Source organism: Boleophthalmus pectinirostris, unplaced genomic scaffold, assembly GCF_026225935.1.
Source record: "Boleophthalmus pectinirostris isolate CB_2022bp ecotype Guang Dong unplaced genomic scaffold, ASM2622593v1 HiC_scaffold_18, whole genome shotgun sequence".
NCBI lineage: Eukaryota > Metazoa > Chordata > Actinopteri > Gobiiformes > Gobiidae > Boleophthalmus > Boleophthalmus pectinirostris.
Genome location: NW_026571133.1, coordinates 28,812,632 through 28,831,849, shown reverse-complemented (window position 1 = coordinate 28,831,849; position 19,218 = coordinate 28,812,632). Strand labels below are relative to the sequence as shown.

Here is a 19,218-nt window from a genome sequence, read left to right as displayed (position 1 = left end):
AGTTTTTTTATTTATTTAGCCCTTCAGATTATTGTGAAAGAATGGGGATGGAGAGTGGTTACTGTTCTACAACAGACCTGTTCATTAATTACGGGTAACTCTAAAATAAATCGAAAGTACACTTTAGAACTCTTCGACCTGCTTGTCTCTATGAGATGTTATTGCCATACAGTCCATTTCGACACGTACGTGACGTCACCAAGCCACGTTACAGGTCAGATCTGTGGGAAGGCAACCCTACTCAGTAGTAAGTTGACGTATTTAGGAGGAATACAATGTGAAATTTAATGATAAAAAATATGGTATCAGTTTTGCAGGCAAAGGATTGCCTGTTTGTCAATAGTGACACACAGGTAACGGAAGCCCCATCAAAAAAGTTACACAGTGCACGTTTAAATGCCTTTATCTTGTTAGGTGGAGAAAGGATGGGGTCACCATATATGTCCACTGGAAAGTATGGTCGCTGGGAATCCTGTAGAGATGAAGCAGTTATTCCAAAGACAGAACTGGAGTCATGAAACTATAACATATCCATGGTAAGTACTTGGCCCTGGCTAGCCCACGCACGCACGATCACGTCACACGTTGTCCCACCCACATATTTCTGTAAACCACCTTGCGTATGGAAGTATGGCGGCCTCAGCGATAAACTAGCATTTAGGCAAAGTTTATGGTTCAGATTTCCACGAGAGAGAAATGAATAAGTATGAAATTCCATGGGTTGGTAACGAGCGGCGAGGCGAATGTGACCAGAGTAAAGCAATTTCTGTAGAAGTTAGTGGAGTTTAGTTAGTGGAATTTCTTTAATATCTCTACGCCTTCTTGATTGAAGTGCCTGTACTCTGGTACCGCAAGGGAAGAAACTCCGCAAGAGTTGACGCGGAAGTTTGAAGAAGGTTTCTTTTGAAGAGTTGCACTGTCCATGCAGCACGCGAAGGACAATTGTGTTTTAAGTGTTTATTGTAGATGATGGAGTGAATTCACGACTCTGATTTAGATGTCCAAAACCGAGTGCTGTCTGCTCAATGTGCATTGAAGGGTTAGCTCCCATGGCTACTTTAAGCATTAGCTTGAGGTCGGCGGCTAACCAGCAATCCCCGCGATTTAAAGGTAAAACACGTTTTTTTTTTTTTTGTTTTTTTGTTTTTGTTTTTGTTTTATTTGCACAGATGTTTTAACTGTCTACGAGAGATGTTACTGTGTCTATGCACATACTTCTTACTTTCGCATATACATAGCAGAAAGTTATTGACGTTGAGGAAAGTTAGTATGTATTATCAAATAGCAATCCGCTAAAGATGACTGATTGTGGCTTGACTCTAATCTTGCATCCATACCAGCTCTGAGATCTCTCTTGTTTAGTCGTGGTGATTCTTAAAATTTTAATAATAATAATAATAATAATAATGATAACTAGTGTAAACCCTTTGACACAATGTATAAAGTTAACATTACTACAAAATAAAAATCCCTATAATCTTGTATGTCACAAAGATGAGCACACAACTCAATAGATACTTTTCATGTTACATCTGATTTATTTCTGTATTTTGTTTTTCCTCCCATAGATGCTTTTGAAGTTCCCTTTTGTGACCTTTGATAACACATCATTCAAGTTATTTTGATGAATGAATAACTCAAGTATACCTGAGTGCTACGGATCTACCACAGTTGCTCACAAACTGCATTGTGGACGGGGCTGGACATTTCTCCTCTTCTTTGCCAAAACACCCATATTTTGGGCATTAAACAGCACCGTCCAGCTTGGAGAGTCCCGGCTGCGGCCTGGCATTCTGCCCTTATGGGGCAGCAGCCGGGAAAATTTGCAGGGGACCAGAGGAGACCCAGTCTGCCAGCTTTCATCAAAGGTGGAAAGAAGGAGTCATCACGTCATGGGAGTCAGCCGTGTAATGTTTTTGCAGTTCATGGTAAGAAAAAACAAGAACATATCAGACTACACTATAGCTGTCTCTACTAGATTATAGTGTCACAATATTACATTTTCAAACTTGATTCTCAATTTCAATGCCACAGTGATAATAAATGCACTCTTTCTTTAGACAATAAAATGTTATTAAATAATAGTACTTACTTTTAAATGACCATGTAGTGGTATACCTACGTATGCCTCATTCGTCCAGGTATTTGCCATAGTGATGTTCCATAAGGTACTTTTAAAGCTAATCAGTAAAGGTTTGTTTGAGCAGGCAGTATCAATACCTGTTCAAACTAGACTATACTGGAAAAATTCAATTTGAAATCACTTGTGAAAAAAAATGGGGCCCATGGAATTCAGACACATACTTTGTTTGTATTATAGTAAATTGTTCACAAGTTGTAATTAGTAAAATTTAACCAGAAAGATTTTTTTCAAAGAGGTTCACTGTACCACTGAGCCAAAAATGACCATCAATACATCTTTTCCCATGTTATTGTAAAAGTACAATCAGAACTTCTGTGAAGTTGCTTTATTTCAATATTCGTTTTCACAATGCAATACAATACAATAGGCTTTTTAATAAATATGCAAAAACACATTGCACATTTACTTGCTTTTTGCAATTAAATGTATGACATTTATCATTTCTAAAGAATTCATTAGTCATTTTGCTGAAGGAGTGTAGATACTATCATCAATCAAATTGAGCATACAGGTTTTTCTATACTTTGTAAGCTCCAAATTGCTAGCATAGAGTTAGCCTGCACCATAGTGTTTTAAACAGGCAGGCCTAGACCTTTGCCTGCAGCTGCCTGGAAGAGACACTGACTGAGGACAAGCTAAGACCTGCCTCAGCTGTGGCATCCTGCACTGTATTGTGGAGCTATGAGTTTGCTGGTTGGCCACCTAACATGGCATGTGCCAAATAGTTCACTTTGCAAAATATACCTGTAGATGATTTCAAACTGTTTCTCAGTAACAGAAACGGAATTCCAGTCTCAAAAATCTATATAGTGACCTTGAACAAAGTGATTCATGTACACTTCTAGAGCTTTAGACAAGCAGAAAAATCATGCTGATATTTTAAGGCACACTATATAACCTTTCTGGTTGAAGGTCTGCCACCTGCTTGTCTCCATGGAGATATTACTGCTTTACCCAGGATGTTTTACAGTATAGTCAAGTCAAGCAGGTGATGCCACTTGAAGATGTTCCATTCACAGTTAGAATGCATGTTACTTAAGGAATGATTTAGCAATAAAAACAAATATATCAGTTTAATTCAAGGCTGTGGAACATTCCAGGCAAAGCAATGATGATTAAGTACAATAGGAACAAATAAGCTTCTGCCTTAAGTGTTTTGTGTGTGTCAAGATAGAATATCATGCCGAAAATGGAAACATGTTTCTACCAACAAGATGGTGTATGTACGATGATGGTTCTAACATACTTCTACAATTTAACCTCTGGGGGTAAACCTAAGAGTGTTTGGGTGGCTCATGATTTTTCCATCACTCAAGTTATGTGCAACAACAGTGTTTGCAATATACTGAACAGTGCCAACCTGTGGTCAAATGCAGGAGCAGCACAATTGTTAAATACTTGGGTATTCTTTCTTATTCCAGCACCACGTTTAGGATTTTAGTAGATGATGTTGACCAGTCCACAGTTTTTGCAGCACAATATTTTTACACACTCACTATTATTTATGATAATTTCAATTTAAGCATAAAAGTTTAGCTGTTCACAATTACAATTGCATTTGCAGAGTGTTCTTATTAAATCTGAAGGTTGTTTTTTTTTGCTTCATCCCCTTACTCCTCTCAGTGACACCAGTTGATTCTAGCTGCATTCTTGTTGGTCGGAAGTCGATTTGATTAGTAGTTGTTGAACCTCTGTCAGTAAAATCTTCTGTCAGTAAATGCATGTGCAAGCACTAAAAGACTTATTCATAAAGAATACATTTATATTAGCTTTTGTATGAGGAAAAAAATGAATAGAATGGACTGATCAATACTAGCAAATGTTTTCCCCCATATTCCCTGCCCTAGTTGGACCGTTTGAAATCCATATAGTCTAGACACCAAATCTCCCATGATCCTCGGGGGCTGTGAAGATGGCTGGAGGAGGGGGTCCTCCATGCTTCAACTCTAGTGTGTGTTTGTGCGCCCTGTGGTAGGCAGCTGTTGAGCCTGTCCTCGCCCTGGCTGGCCATGATGGGCATAGTATGACATCAGAAAACTTTCAGTTTCTTTGGATGACATTGGTCTTAACCATGTATTTTTTGTTTAACATTGGTAACTTTGATGTAAGTTTTGGTTGACATCTGGCCAATATTTGCACTTTTTAGTGTATCGGGTACCTTTTAGCTCCAGCAGAGAGTTTGTTGTTAGTTTTACTAGAGAAGGCTCTGTTGTTAGGAATTGTTTTTTTTGTGCCATCCACTAAAGGTAAACTTGCTTTTAAACCATATTTATTAATTATTTGTTGCTTGAACAACTTATCTTATGTAAACAAATTATTTGGACATAAGTAGAAAGTTATGTTGGATTTTGCATGTTTGAAATCATTGTTCTCCACATACTACCTTTTCTACTTTTATTTTTACAATTCAGAATCATCTTAATTTGATAGTTTATACTGACTGAAGTCTATGCATTAATACCTGTGTGTGTGTTCAGTTGTTCCCACTCAGATAGGTTGTAATATTGGCCTTTTTGTTAACCATAGACCATTGAGTTAAACACTGCAAGCCATGGCTGTGGAGAAGAATGTGACCTCTTGTGCATTCCTCTCAAATAACTGGTGCAATCCCTGTTTCTCCTCTTCTTCCCTCAGTCTTTTGTTCATATCTTATACATATAATTGTTATGATTCAATGACACAAATTGGTAGTACGTCACTAATAAAGATTCTGCCAAGAATATATAACAAATACATAACATGACAACTTGAAAAATAGGGCTCATTGAGATCTTATTTTGGATTTTTCCACACCATGGTTTCCTTATTTATTTCCCTCTCTCTTTGTAAATTATTTAAACATCTAGAAGACAGACATAAACAGAAGATATTCACCCTGCCCTGTACTTTCTGTTGATTTGGTTACAGTAAAGATAAAATGAGAAGTTTGAAGTGTCAAAAGTTGTCAGTGTAGGTTGAAGGCTCTCTGTGGCTGTCTCGAGCACCTTTACCAGCACAGTACAACATATGCCCAGTGTGTGCAGCAATCAGACAGACACAGCTGTTGTTTTGTCAGCAGACAGCCTGCTTTCTTATGGTAACATTGTCACTGGTTGTTTAGCGAGCCTCTATCTTTTGTACATCACATGGCATGATTAATGTATCCTGATCTAGATTACTGAAGTTGAAGTCACTGTCTTTAGGAAGTGTGACAGTGGATAAATGAAATATCCTCCTCGATCCACCTCCGTATCTTTCCAAACCAAAGTTCCAGTGATTTTAATGTCCTTTGTATATGGGAGTCAAGCACAGTGTTGATATACGGTTGTCCCTTGACGCAGTGTTGACTTCTCGCTCTATAAGAGGGGGGCCTGCAGTGTGTGCTGCATCTGGTTCCACTTAGACACAAAGAAAGACCTAAGCTGAGGCCCTATAGTCCCTTTATTTTTATATTTGTCTGTTTCTCTTTTGGCAAGAGTTTGTCCATAGGCATTTCTCTGGGCCTAGAAAGCACATCCCTAAGACATTTTAGTTTAGGTCCTCTGCTCGGTTACTTTATGTTATCTATTGTATGTTTGTCATGATGCCCCTAAATGAAACACACATACCGAAATTATAGTAATGACATAGTTTGCATCTTTTACTGTCTTAGATTCTTACTGTCTTAGAGTTTTTCTATTCCTCACACTCAAAACTAAATATATATAGCAAAATGTTGTGATGACGCAATTGTGTATAATTTGCACTGGAAAGGTTCCATTCTCCCACATATGAGTCTGTTACTAATCCTACAGTTTATCTATGACACATGATGATGAATGGTTGTGCAAATTTGACCTGCATTTCTTTTCTCATTTTATACTCTGAACTTTTATTAATACAATTAACCAGTTTCTCCAGATTTTGGTCTTGGTCAGTTGCTTCACTGGTTTGAGTTGAGATTTGCAAAAGTTCTGCTTAGTCACCTAGTTTATGTTGCCTTATTTTGTCTGTCATTAGAAAATAGTTCCTAGTTCTGTTCCAAAAGTAGCAGGATCTGTGTTTTCTCCTCTCTTCTTGGTCTGCTTTTGTTCTTGTGAACGCAGTTGTGTGGCTGAGCGAAAGAGAGTGGTTAATGGGTCACCTCTAATCACATTGGAGAGACTGAGAGCATCTGTAAAATGTGGATGTAAAATGCTATTGCATCATAAAAATTTAGTGATCCATGTCAGCTCCACTAAATACATCACGAAAGTTGGTCCATCAAAGACTTCAAGAGAATGTTTTTATGGGTTATTATGTTTTAGTAAACTATTTATTAATTTTGTTTATTTTATTTAATAGATCTGACACAATTGTACATTTTTTATGTTTGTTTTTAGTGGTAGGAGAAACGAATATGTAGACACAGGGAGAACATGTTTATTCCACACATAAATAACGTGTGACCTTTCAGCTGTGAGGCTCAAACGCTGCCCAGTCTGCCACAAGTCTTTAAAATTCCATAGGTAGGACACACTGTGGCATTAAGAATTGTGGCTTTTTTTTCAACCCAAGTAAAACTGTTCTGATTTAAACCATTAAAATGCTTTTAAATGTTTTTTGCATGGATCAGTTGTCATGGATTAGAATACCTTGTAATTTCTTGACATGAGTTGGGTATTTGTATTTATGTCACCATTGTATGTTCTGTTATGTATATTTTCTTAGTGGGGTCCATAAGATATACAACTTGTTGTTCTCTCCTTTTAAAAAACTGAAAAATTAAACCATGAGCAAAGCAACAGGGGAGAAACGCTGCCATGAAGCATCCCATGGGCGGATATACGTCAGCTAACTGCTAACATACTCGGCAGGATTATAAAACGCCAATGATTCCCCTATGAGCTCACTCTCAAACAATGTGCTTCATGTTTCTCCATCTGCAACCTTTTTCTCTATGCATTTTTATGAGCGCTCTTCTCCCTCCATCCTGACTGTGGTGAGTTAATGAGTCTCTCAGCGTCCCAGGAAGTGTGCGATTCTTCATAATGACTGTTTGGAATGGTGCAACAGAAGAACACAAATGTTTGCCATAGCATCTCTGCTGTAGTGATGATGATGCTGGTGGGCTGCCAAAGTGACTCAATGCTGTGAGGTCATTTCCAAAAATCTGAGTTTAAGTTATGCATGTGTGTTAGTGCCTCTTTAGTTTAGTGAAATTATATAGTCCCAGTGTATTCTCCTCCATAGTTTAAAAACTAGCTTGACTATACTTTTGATTGAGTCATCTAGGGCTGTATTAGACTAATTAAAGTTTTGTTCTTAAAACATGTCCTGCCGAATTAGTGGGCTAAAAAAGGGAAGTGATATAAGCTCAAAAGATCTCAAAGATATTACATATCTCAATGTATCTGACCCAAACTGTACTCATAAGGCCACAACTGCAGGGAAGTACATGCAAAAACTTTTTATGCAAATAAGTACTTGGAAACAGTATATGTTATATAATAAAAGTACTTGGAAACATTATATATTATTATATAATATATATTATTTATATAAAGACGACTAAGCGGCTATAGCCCTAGTGCCCTGATATGCCTGGGTCTTTTTAATTGAGAGGTGTACAGCCTGAGCCTATCGTCTTGTCAGTAAAAGCATGTGGTTTGGAGCAGACTTAAGACTTTCCCGGAAGAAATGGGAGTTATATAAACATGAGGGATTTTTTTTTCATATTATCCAGACCTACTTTGACATAAACAACATACAGTAAATATAATTAAATATAAAGACAAGTAGCATTATGATGAAATAGTCTGAGGGTAAATTCTTAAACATGTTTTTGCCATGTAGTCTGGACAAAATGTATGGTAAACACTTTGGTACGTTGATGCTGTTCTTCAGGACAATACTGAACATTACACTCTAATTTGACTGAAATCCACAATTTCAGCAATAGCCCCCCCCTGTCCGTTTGAGAGAGCATCAGCTTCCTGCCACACTTTAATCACCCTCTTATCTCTGGAGTCCAACACACACCACATGATGCACTCATTTCATTCCACCGTCTAATTTATACCTACAAAATGTAGTTTGTGGGTTCAGGCTTGATTATGGCGACCTAACTCAATAAAGCATGCAGTGAGGCTGAAATGCATCAACTAGTCATATTGCAAAATGTTAAATTCAGATAACTGGACACATATTTTTGGAGTGACAAAGTTTTGCATCTTATCCAAAAAGTTTTGAGTCCAACATAGTCCTAGTATAGGGACTGGTTTAAATATCTCCTTGAAGTCAGCTTTTACAGAAACTAACCCAGTACAAATCTTGTTAATAAATCATGAACAAAGACTGATTTAATTGCATTAAAAACAAATAAAATTGCTTTCAGTATAAATGATCTCAACATACAAGACAAATTTTAATAACTCAGTTAAACCACAAAAAACTATTTTTGTAAGGCCAAAATCTTCTCCAAATAACGTGTTTTTACCAAGGACTAGACTCTTTGATTAAAAAGATACTTAAGCATATAGTTGACGATTAGAAATGACTGTGTCTCAATTTAAATTTGTATTAATTGCACAGCCATTCCACTTGTATGTTCCCTAAAATGGCATGAACCACGGAATGCAATTGGCTTGATTTCTAGCAATAACTGTAGATGTCAAACATTGCTTTCAGGCCCTGATTGTCTCTTAGAGTTAGAGATCAGCAGAATGTGGAAAGGAATGAGTACTGCATGAAGAATTTGAAGATGCTTAATAGCCTGAAGTAGCTCATGAGCACAGATGAAAGTGGAATAATCTGCTAAAACAACTGGATTTCTGCAGGACCACTGAGACGTCATGTCAGCCTGGCGTCTGGGTGCTGGTGTAGTTTGTTTGCATTCTTCTGGCCCTGGCCCTGTGAGCTGCTGAAGGTGGGAGGGCCCAGCTGATGTCACTGAGTGCAGCAAGCTGATCCTGAAAGAGGCCCTTTGTTGGCAGCACGAGTCAGCCCTAGTCCCTCCGCTAAACTCTTCCCGGCGCATGAGAGAGGAATGGCATCGTTCAGACCACCTAGATGCCCACTCAACTGATACCATTACAACACTGCAGACTTCAGGAAACTCATACAAAGCTCATGGATCGCTCTGTATTGTAAGGAAGGATTTTATCGAAGGCAAAAGGCATGGAAAACATGGAGACGCTCGGAAGAAAAATTTGGTAGACCTTTTCTGGACTGTGGCGCCTGGTTTTTGTTTCATAGTCATGTTGAAAGGAGGATCAGCCGCAACTGGATAAAGACGAAAACATTTTTCATTTGAAGATATACTAGTAAGGACTTTTCCCCCCTTGTATTTGATTTGAAAACAAAATCACGTGGAAAGATCAAGTAGGCAAATGAAAATGTTGGAGATATGTCTGAAATTGGTGGGGTGTAAATCTAAGAAAGGCCTCTCGTCTTCCTCCAGCTGTTATTTGGAAGGTAAAGTATCACTGCTTTTCTTGTAAATAAAATAATTATAACTATTTATGATTAAATGGAAAAACCAAAGGTTTAAGTTGAAAGTGTAAAATGTTGTTGAAGGTAAACACACTGCTTACTGCAGGGAGGAAGGCCAGAACCAGTTTTTTAGAAGTAAAAAAATAGAATGTAGAAATTAAATAATGAGATTTAATTATTTGCATACTAGTGATTTATTAATATATAATAATGTATTGTGTATAACCCTCTGGTTAGTAGTATTATAGTAACTAATAATGTATTTATATATATCATATATTGTGGATATATATGATATCATTATATGCAATATCTTCTGTATTATATAACTTAGTGTTGGGTGTGTAGGTGTAATAATTTCTGATTGTGATTAGGATGGCCTAAAAAAGTATATTATACTATAAGTTTCCTGACAAAAGTCCTGTCGCTTATTTCCATTTTGTAGAAACAAAAGCTTATTAACCTGACTTTAAAATTAATCGATTGGTTTTTAGAAATGTCTCATATGAAAGGTAAAAACCCTCAACAATTATGCTCAATATACCTAAAAATTTCACTGAAGAAGATTGATCATTTAATGAACAAGAGAAAAGACAAAAAAGTTTATATCACCAATTTATTGTCCACTGATAGCTTGCCATAATAGTTTCTAAAGAGCGTAGATTGTAATTTTTATCCCTCTCCTATTTCCTATGCATGATTTAGCTGACCTGACAACATGAAGATCTCTCCAGTCCAGTTAGTTTTAATCATATTGAGGGTTGTTTGAGCAAAAAGAACATGACGAATGTTTTTGACAAGTCCCAGACGCTGCCAATCACAAGGCTTTGTTCGAAAATCCAAGCCTTTTCCACTGCAGCAGAGCTGTTGGCTCAAGTCCCTGTGTCAACTCCAATTTATTTCTTTGGAAATGTGTTGTGTGTTGTCAGTGTGCTGTCAACCTCCTCACAAAGCACTGTGGTATTTTCAGCCCTGTAAAGTGGACACTATGGCATGAAATTCCACCCAGAAAACATTAAATTTGAGACTCCAGGTTGGTCCAATTTACTCACTATCTTAGGAGCAGTAGAGGTCCATCAATAATGGTGGATCAAATATTGGGTCCATCAAGACAGGAAACTGTTGAAGGCATAGCAATCTTGCTAAATCAAATTTTTTTTTATATTTTCAAAAAGAAAACACTGTTCCATGCACCCCTAATGTCCAAAAGTGATACCAAAGTATGGTAAAAGACCAAACAATACCTCCATGAAGACTATTGCATATCATAAAGATAAGCATTTTTAAATGAATTTGTGAGGGATAAAAAACCTTTCATTTTATGAGCATGGTATAAAATATTTCAAAAGCATAAAATTTGTTCAATTATATCAATCTTTTTCATACAAAATGATAAGCAAAAGATTATTTTCATGAACTGTATTAAGCCGTATATAGGATATAGATATAATATATTAAAGTTTGTTGTGTAATGTGTATATATGGCAATAATGTATATGGTATGTGTATATATAATATAGATATAATTAGTTATATATATATATATATATGTGTGTATATATGGCTGATTGTGATATTTATATGGCCTATAAACCATGTCAAACCTTTGATAAAAAAATGCAGAATTATGGAGAGATTTGTAATAGACACAGACAGAATAATAAACCTGAAGAGATTTATTAAATTTTTAATATTATATCAGACTGACAAGATCACATTTAAAATTAGCTGTCCAATGAAGAACTGTTCATCAAGTTGTTAATAGCAGTCTCAGAGGTTTAATGCTTTTGTACTTATTTCCAGGAATGTACTGGGTTAAAGGTGTTGAAATTTAAGGGAAATGTCTGTCATTACTGTAAGTATGGGTTAAGACTCTTTGAATTGGCACTTCTTACCTGTATCACTTAAGTGACTGGGAAATTCCTTGCTTGGGTAGATTCTCATGGTTGTTAAAGTTTCTGCAAAAATGTAAACTAAGCAGGGATAATCCAGGAAATGAAAATGTGAGGCAACTGGGGGCTTGGGTCACATGGTTGGGTTTGGAGCTGTAATCCAACAGCTGATGGCAGTCTCTGGGAGCCGGCAATGTTGCAGGGGAAATGAAGGAATGTAAATGACACACGGAAAGGCTAGAGTTGACACGTTGCTGATTCATCCAACATGTGGAATAGTCAAATGGGGAAACCATCACACCAGCGCTGTGCATTCCAAACAAACGCCTACACAACTCTCATGCTCTCACTTGTCCTGTCTACATATTGTTTGACTTTTCCTTGATGAGCACTTTTGGTAAATAAATGTCTTTCTGATGTGTGCTTTTTGTAGAAGCTCTCCAGAAACCAGACTTTGAGGGTCAGGGTCTGACGGAAGCAGCCCGCTGGAACTCCAAAGAGAACCTTTTGGCAGGCCCTAGTGAGAATGATCCCAACCTGTTTGTTGCACTCTATGATTTTGTGGCCAGCGGTGACAACACACTTAGCATTACTAAAGGTAAACAGTTTTCACTACTTCCTATCTTTCTATATTTAGGACATTAGATTGACTTAATTGACTTAATTCCTGATGATGATGCTGCACCCCTAAGTTTTTTTCACTGAGCCACATGTAATCAATAGTTAATACACATACAAAAGAATGAGGAACATAATGTCCACAAAAGAAAACCAGTACACAGATTAACACTGTGTATAAAAGCAAACCATTAAGATGTCAGGTACTGTGCAAGATAAGAAATAAATATATTCATGTATGTATATGTGTGTGTAGATATATTATATCAATCTATCAATAATCAATAGCAGGTGTGTCTACACAGTATATGGCACTGATGTTGATTCACATAATGATCACTACAGATTATATTACCCAGAACAGTGTTCACTGTACAGCCTGTTAGCGGCAAGATGGACCAGCATAGATGTGCGTTTTCTCTGCGTGAGCGACAGTTGTTTAATCAGTGATACTGATAAAGAAGTTTAGTTAACTCTTGTGGAATCATACAGTTAACTTAACTGGAATAATTGTGATCACGTTGTCTTACTTAAGTCCTTGACTTACTTAAAGTACTTAAGACTTACTTAAAAGACTAGTTAGACACATTTTTACAGTGCAATGTATCTTTAACCAGGAGAGAAGCTACGTGTGCTGGGATATAATCACAATGGTGAGTGGTGTGAGGCTCAGACCAAGAATGGCCAGGGGTGGGTGCCATCCAACTACATCACTCCAGTCAACAGTTTGGAGAAGCACAGCTGGTACCATGGTCCAGTCTCACGAAACGCTGCGGAATACTTGCTTAGCTCTGGCATCAACGGGAGCTTCCTGGTGCGAGAAAGCGAGAGCAGTCCTGGGCAGCGCTCCATTTCTCTGCGATATGAGGGAAGGGTCTACCACTACAGGATCAACACTGCGTCTGACGGCAAGGTACACATATCTTTTTAACCTACTCTGTGGCTCATTTTTGTCTTAACATTTAAAGTCAGGATACACTATAGCCCGGTTAATTGGATGGTTATGAATTTTAATATATCAACTGAAAATGTCACTTGTGCTTCTGGGAACCCAGGAAAAGATAACCAAAGCTTCTAAAAGTTAAGATAATTCATAGCCCTGTGTCTCTTGTGCTTTCTTAAAATATGCACTGAAAACTTAATGAGTACATCATATAAATTCACTTTTGGTGGTGTCAGATTTTGCTGATAATAATTATACTGCTGATATTTTTAGGTCAATATGTATGCCTGAATTTGAACAAGTGAGCTGACATAAGATTGTTATGAATAGTGAAATATTGATGTCAGTAATTTTTAGACATCCATTGTTTTTTTTCTACTACAAACTATTAAATAGGACATATTGTGCTTTTGTCTACTATGTACTGTAGTTATAGTCTATGACACCCGTGGATCATTGTTTTAGTTTGGATGTTTTACATCACAATATTAATCTAGAACTAGAATGACTTAATAAAAGAAATAAGTGCGCTGATTGGTGGTTGTAAAATTGTGCCCAATGGGGCATTAGGAGCAGATTCATGGCTGCTTCTTTATGGTATATTGCCCTAACTGTCACAACCAAAGATGCCACATTTGCACAATACGTCTTCTTTAGAATAGTTGTGTAATCACAATTAGTGCAGTGCATCTTCATAGTAAAGACACTATGTATCTTTAAGTGAAGTGGTCAGCTCATATAAAAAGGTTTTCCTAGTGCTGTGTCTTCAAGGCAGATAGCTAATAAAGTGCAAAAATGTCCAATTTTTAACAGCTAGTTTTCTGTCTCTACTTTAAATGTTCTCCATACATATTCTTATTATTATCAAGCTTTTTTTTGTTCAAGCTGGATAATTGTCGTTATACCTGTACAGTGATTTTTGTTTATTTTTGGAAAAGGAGAAAGGGTACTGTAGATGACTTACTGTGTCAATGTACAATATATTATGTTCCTTTGTATCCAAATAAACTTAAATGAAAAAAAAAAAAGTTCTTCATCCATAAGGCCACAGTAAACTATATGTTAACACTTGGGTCTGTGAAGCAAAGGCCTGCTGGTTTTCAGGTATACTTGCTATGGCAAGAGTGTATCTATTTTGCCACTATGTTTTGAGTAATGGGCAACAGCAGCAGCAGACATGAGGCTGGCTAGACTCTGATGCCGACACCCAAGCTAAGACATGCATAAGCACCAACAGATGCAGCCAAGTATGCATGCACACACATGGACAGAGAGGAGAGATTGGAGGAGCTTGGCATGCAACACACACACATTTCCTTGTCTGGTATTGTTTTCCATCCTCCCACTGAGAGCTACAAGTCAGACATTTGGTATGAGGGACTTCTGCAATTTAAGATGACCTCAAATCCTGTGTTCTGGGGAATGAATATAAGAAACTGTTGCTTTGTATACTGTATTTTGCTCATTTTGTGTTTGTGTAAAACTCATCACATCTCATAAGTGCAAGGTTTTAACTTGCATGAAAAGAAAAAAATGTAATATGGCTAGAGTGGATAGTTATGGTAATTTCACCTTGACAATACAACCTTTGCCTGTTATCCGCCTTGTTGTTTTAATGTTATAAGCAATAATGTAAATTTATTTTCTGTTGTCTTTACAGTTGTACGTATCGTCAGAGAGCCGATTCAATACACTGGCAGAGCTGGTCCACCATCACTCGACAGTTGCTGATGGACTAATAACAACTCTTCATTACCCTGCACCAAAGCGCAACAAGCCCACCATCTATGGGGTCTCTCCCAATTATGACAAATGGGAGATTGAACGCACTGACATCACTATGAAGCACAAACTGGGTGGAGGGCAATATGGAGAAGTGTATGAGGGGGTTTGGAAGAAGTACAATCTCACAGTGGCTGTCAAGACACTAAAGGTAAATGAGCGAACAGTGTAACAGGAGTGCCTTTCTAAAATTACAAATGCTACCCTCTGGTGCTAAATATGTGAAACTGCAACACAAGTATGGTAACACTTTTCGGTGTCATAAACCAGGAGGACACAATGGAAGTGGAAGAGTTTCTAAAAGAAGCAGCTGTCATGAAGGAAATCAAACATCCAAATTTGGTGCAACTTCTCGGTAAGTCAAGATTTTTGGTTTGTTAAGGTTTTATTAAATGTTCTGCAGCGTCTTTATTTTCCTGTTGCTTGTAGGTGTATGCACAAGAGAGCCCCCCTTTTACATCATAACAGAGTTCATGACCCATGGAAATCTATTGGATTATCTAAGAGAATGCAACAGGGAGGAGGTCAATGCTGTGGTGCTGCTTCACATGGCGACACAGATCTCGTCAGCAATGGAGTATCTGGAAAAAAAGAACTTCATTCACAGGTGGGTGGGGGGCCAATATAACATGTAAACCCAGTTTAGTTTGTACATCAGGCTTATATTTGACAGAGCAATGTTGTAGATGGCCGGTTCAGCTGTTTTGCAGTGTACTAACTATAATTCACTGTGTAAATTGCTATAAGCCTTCATCATCAAATTACTTTTTCTTTGTTCTTTTTTTATAGAGACTTGGCTGCTCGTAATTGTCTCGTAGGTGAGAATCATCTGGTTAAGGTGGCAGATTTCGGCCTGAGCAGGTTGATGACTGGAGATACATACACAGCTCATGCTGGGGCCAAGTTCCCGATTAAGTGGACTGCACCTGAAAGTCTGGCTTATAACAAGTTTTCTATTAAGTCTGATGTATGGGGTGAGTCTCATAGTTTTATAAGTGTAAAAATTCTCAGACTAAATCCCTTTTTTAAATGTGTGCTCATTTCGTTTTCTCTTAGCATTTGGTGTGTTGTTGTGGGAAATAGCAACCTATGGCATGTCCCCATATCCCGGAATTGACTTGTCTCAAGTCTATGAGCTGCTTGAGAAGGATTATAGAATGGACCGTCCAGAAGGCTGCCCAGAAAAAGTCTATGAGCTAATGAGAGACTGTGAGTACCAAATCCAAAGACATTTAGCCAGCAGATGCATCAACACCACCACTCAGGTCAATGACTTGCCTCTTTCAGGTTGGAGATGGAATCCATCTGAACGACCAACTTTTGCTGAAGCTCACCAAGCCTTTGAAACTATGTTTCAGGAATCCAGCATCTCTGATGGTAAGATTCCCAATAAAATGTATATTTTATTAGGATTTACATGAATACCAGTAAATCCTTCACTGTTGTTATATATGCAGTAGACACCTATTGTAAATTGTCTTTCAGAGGTTGAAAAAGAGCTGGAGAAAAAGGGTAAGAAGGTAACATTGGGGTCCATCCAACAGGCTCCAGAGCTGCCCACAAAAACACGAACACTCCGTAAAAACATGGACAACCGGGATGAAAATCCTGGTGAGTTCACAATTCTTTAACCTTTTTAAAAAAGGTTCTGAAATGTTACTGTGGCATATTTATTTTAACATGTCCTTATTTCAGATTTATTGGAGCAAGAAGGAGTTGTATCCTCACCTATGCTGCCCAGAAAAGAACGCCCCTTCTTGGACAGTAACTTAAATGAGGATGACCGCTTGTTACCAAAGGACAAAGATAAGACCCGAAGCAGTGGCTTTCTTAGCCTTATCAAGAAAAAGAAGAAGAATGCGCCTGCGCCGCCAAAAAGAAGCTCATCTTTTAAAGATGATGTTCACCCAGAGCGCAGGGGGCTCACTGTAGATCTACGAGACAGTACTGATAACAACGGTGCACCTCAAGACAGCACACATAACCTTGACTCAAAGTTTCAGGGTCTGGCCAACAACGGAGCGGTGGGCGTCACTAATGGGGCCCCTACCTATCCTGGACCTGCATTCCCTAGAAAGAAGTATGTCCCAACAATGTTGGGGTCAGGGTCCAAAATGGCTACTACCCCTCCTAATGAAGAGGAGTTGACAAACTCAAAGCGTTTTCTGTGGTCATCAAGCATTCCTGTTGGAGCAGACAGCTCTGAGTGGAGATCAATGACTCTTCCACGAGACCTTGGTCATCGCAGCATTCATTCAAGCTCTGCGAGGCCTGCTTTACCACTCAAAAGAGCAAGTGAACAAAAAGGAGACGCTACCCCTCGCCTAGGGACTCTGACTCCACCCCCCCGTTTGCCTAAAAAGGCAGAGGAAGCGCCTGAAGACTTTTGTAAAGACACTGAAAAGACACCCAGTCCAGGGTCCAGTCCCCAGGCCTTAACACCTAAGCTGGTCCGCAGACCAGGGACTGGAGCAGAGAGCTCTAAAACCAGTGCTCTCCATGCTGAGCTGCTTAAGCCAAATGTGTTCCCAGCTTTAGGGGCTGCTGGTGATGAGTGCAGGGCCCGGAGAAACAAGTTTCAAAAACCCAAACCAGCTCCACCTCCACCACCCACCAACCCTAAAAAAGGCTCTCGCAGTCCCACACAAGATCTGCCCTCTCCATCAGACATAAAAGGCAAAGTTGTCCCCTCTGTGTCTGAACCCCAACACACAACCACTGCCAGTGAGCAGCCTCGCTCTCCCATTGGTGATAGCTCCAAGAAGCTGCCTCTAAGCTCCAGCACAAAACCTCAAACATTGAAGACCTCCTCCTCCTCTAACTCTGTGACATGCTCCCTTTCCAGCCAGAGCCTTGGAGGCTTCTCTTCTTCACTCATCTCCCCAGGGGAACAGACTTCAGCCACTGCTTTCATCCCCTTAGTGAATACCCGGCGATCCTTACGCAAGACTGCACCACGGTCTTCTGCAGAGCGCACTCCTAATTCAGCTGTGACTCGTGAGATGGTTCTAGAGGGCACAGAGTTACTGCGGGTTGCTATTAGCCGTAACTCTGAGCAGACAGGGAGTCACAGTGCTGTGTTGGAGGCTGGCAAAAACCTGTCCAAATATTGTATGAGCTATGTTGACTCCATACAGCAGATGAGGAACAAGTTTGCTTTCCGTGAGGCAATCAACAAGCTGGAGAGCAGCCTTCGTGAACTACAGATTTGTCCAACATCATCAGGGGGAGCAAATACACAACAGGACTTCAGTAAACTTCTTTCTTCTGTCAAAGAGATTAGTGACATTGTACAGAGGTAGCCAACAAACTAAACATCAAAGACTTGCCTTGTTTGTTAACAGTGGTCTATGTGGCAGGGTACAGGCTGTTCATCAGCAATAAACAGGTTTAGCTTTGCTTCTATATTACGTGCTGAAACTCTAGAGCCTGTAGCAACAAAAGATAATATTGAAAGCCTAGAACTTCAACACAGCATTTTGTGGCTCGATACAATTCCAGGAGATAATGCTGAACATTTTTCAGCAATATTTTTTACAATTTATTTGTTTAGACAGTAGTTTTTTTTTATTCCAACACTTATTAAACAAAACCATTATGTATTTAAAGCAGACGTGTTGGTCTGTTTGAAATCAGAGGTAAATTGAAATATTCTACTCTGTGCCTATTATATCTAAGAAGCTAAATCATGAATTTGACATGACCATGTCTGAGGAATGAATGCATTTTTAGTTTTACCAACAGTGCCAGAATACTATTAGCAGGTCTATATCACTGTGCCTTCACACATGCTTTTAATACTTTATTTGTAGAAAGGTCATCAAATGTGTTATTACCAAAAACATATCTCCAGAGTGGAGAGGGACCAGGGTGTATTCCTATGCTGTTTATATTTTAAGTTTTCTTCACATGCCAGTCTCTAAAGCCATTATCAATAATGGTGTAGTCTTAACAAATTGCTAATTTTCTAGAGCCAATATTACTTTAGCAATTGACCAGCCACTTTGCCTGAGTGTTTATTCTTTTAGTCACACATTGACAATGGCCTTTTCTTCCCAGCATTTAAAGGGTTCAGGTGAAAACACTGGACTAAGATGTTTGATCATCTTCATGATCACTTTCAATGGAGAGCTCAGTTACAGACCAAAAATGCCCTCTATACTTAGTATGGTACTAGTGCTGTAGTCATTTCTGCTAATCTTTGACAGTCAACAGCCTACAGTAATTCAACATAGTAAATTCTGTGCTTGCCATCTGTAATTTTCCTTTTTCCAGCCATACCACTCTGAGTTTGTATGCTGCCTCACTTATGTAAAGAAATGTCTTTGTAAGTATGTTTGCTCCTCAAGTTCGGTGCAATTTTTGTTGCAATAAAACAAATGTTACTTGAAAATCACAATTCCTTTTTT

General features: G+C 38.5%; 1 protein-coding gene across 2 annotated transcripts; it reads left to right on the top strand.

Annotated features, from left to right (window-relative positions):
* Positions 1-128: 128 nt before the first annotated feature.
* Positions 129-19,202, top strand: abl1 (c-abl oncogene 1, non-receptor tyrosine kinase). 2 transcript variants are annotated; one of them, XM_020925106.2, is made up of 12 exons: positions 129-1,110; positions 1,569-1,928; positions 11,900-12,064; positions 12,702-12,997; positions 14,688-14,960; positions 15,080-15,164; positions 15,239-15,416; positions 15,599-15,783; positions 15,866-16,018; positions 16,097-16,186; positions 16,295-16,420; positions 16,505-19,202. In XM_020925106.2, exons 2-12 carry the CDS (start codon positions 1,802-1,804, stop codon positions 18,109-18,111), a joined length of 3,285 nt encoding a protein of 1,094 aa, XP_020780765.1. In that variant the 5' UTR covers positions 129-1,110; positions 1,569-1,801; the 3' UTR covers positions 18,112-19,202. The 2 variants fall into 2 exon arrangements, with proteins under 2 accessions (XP_020780765.1, XP_020780766.1); XM_020925107.2 differs by lacking the exons at positions 129-1,110; positions 1,569-1,928 and adding an exon at positions 8,869-9,556.
* Positions 19,203-19,218: the final 16 nt, after the last annotated feature.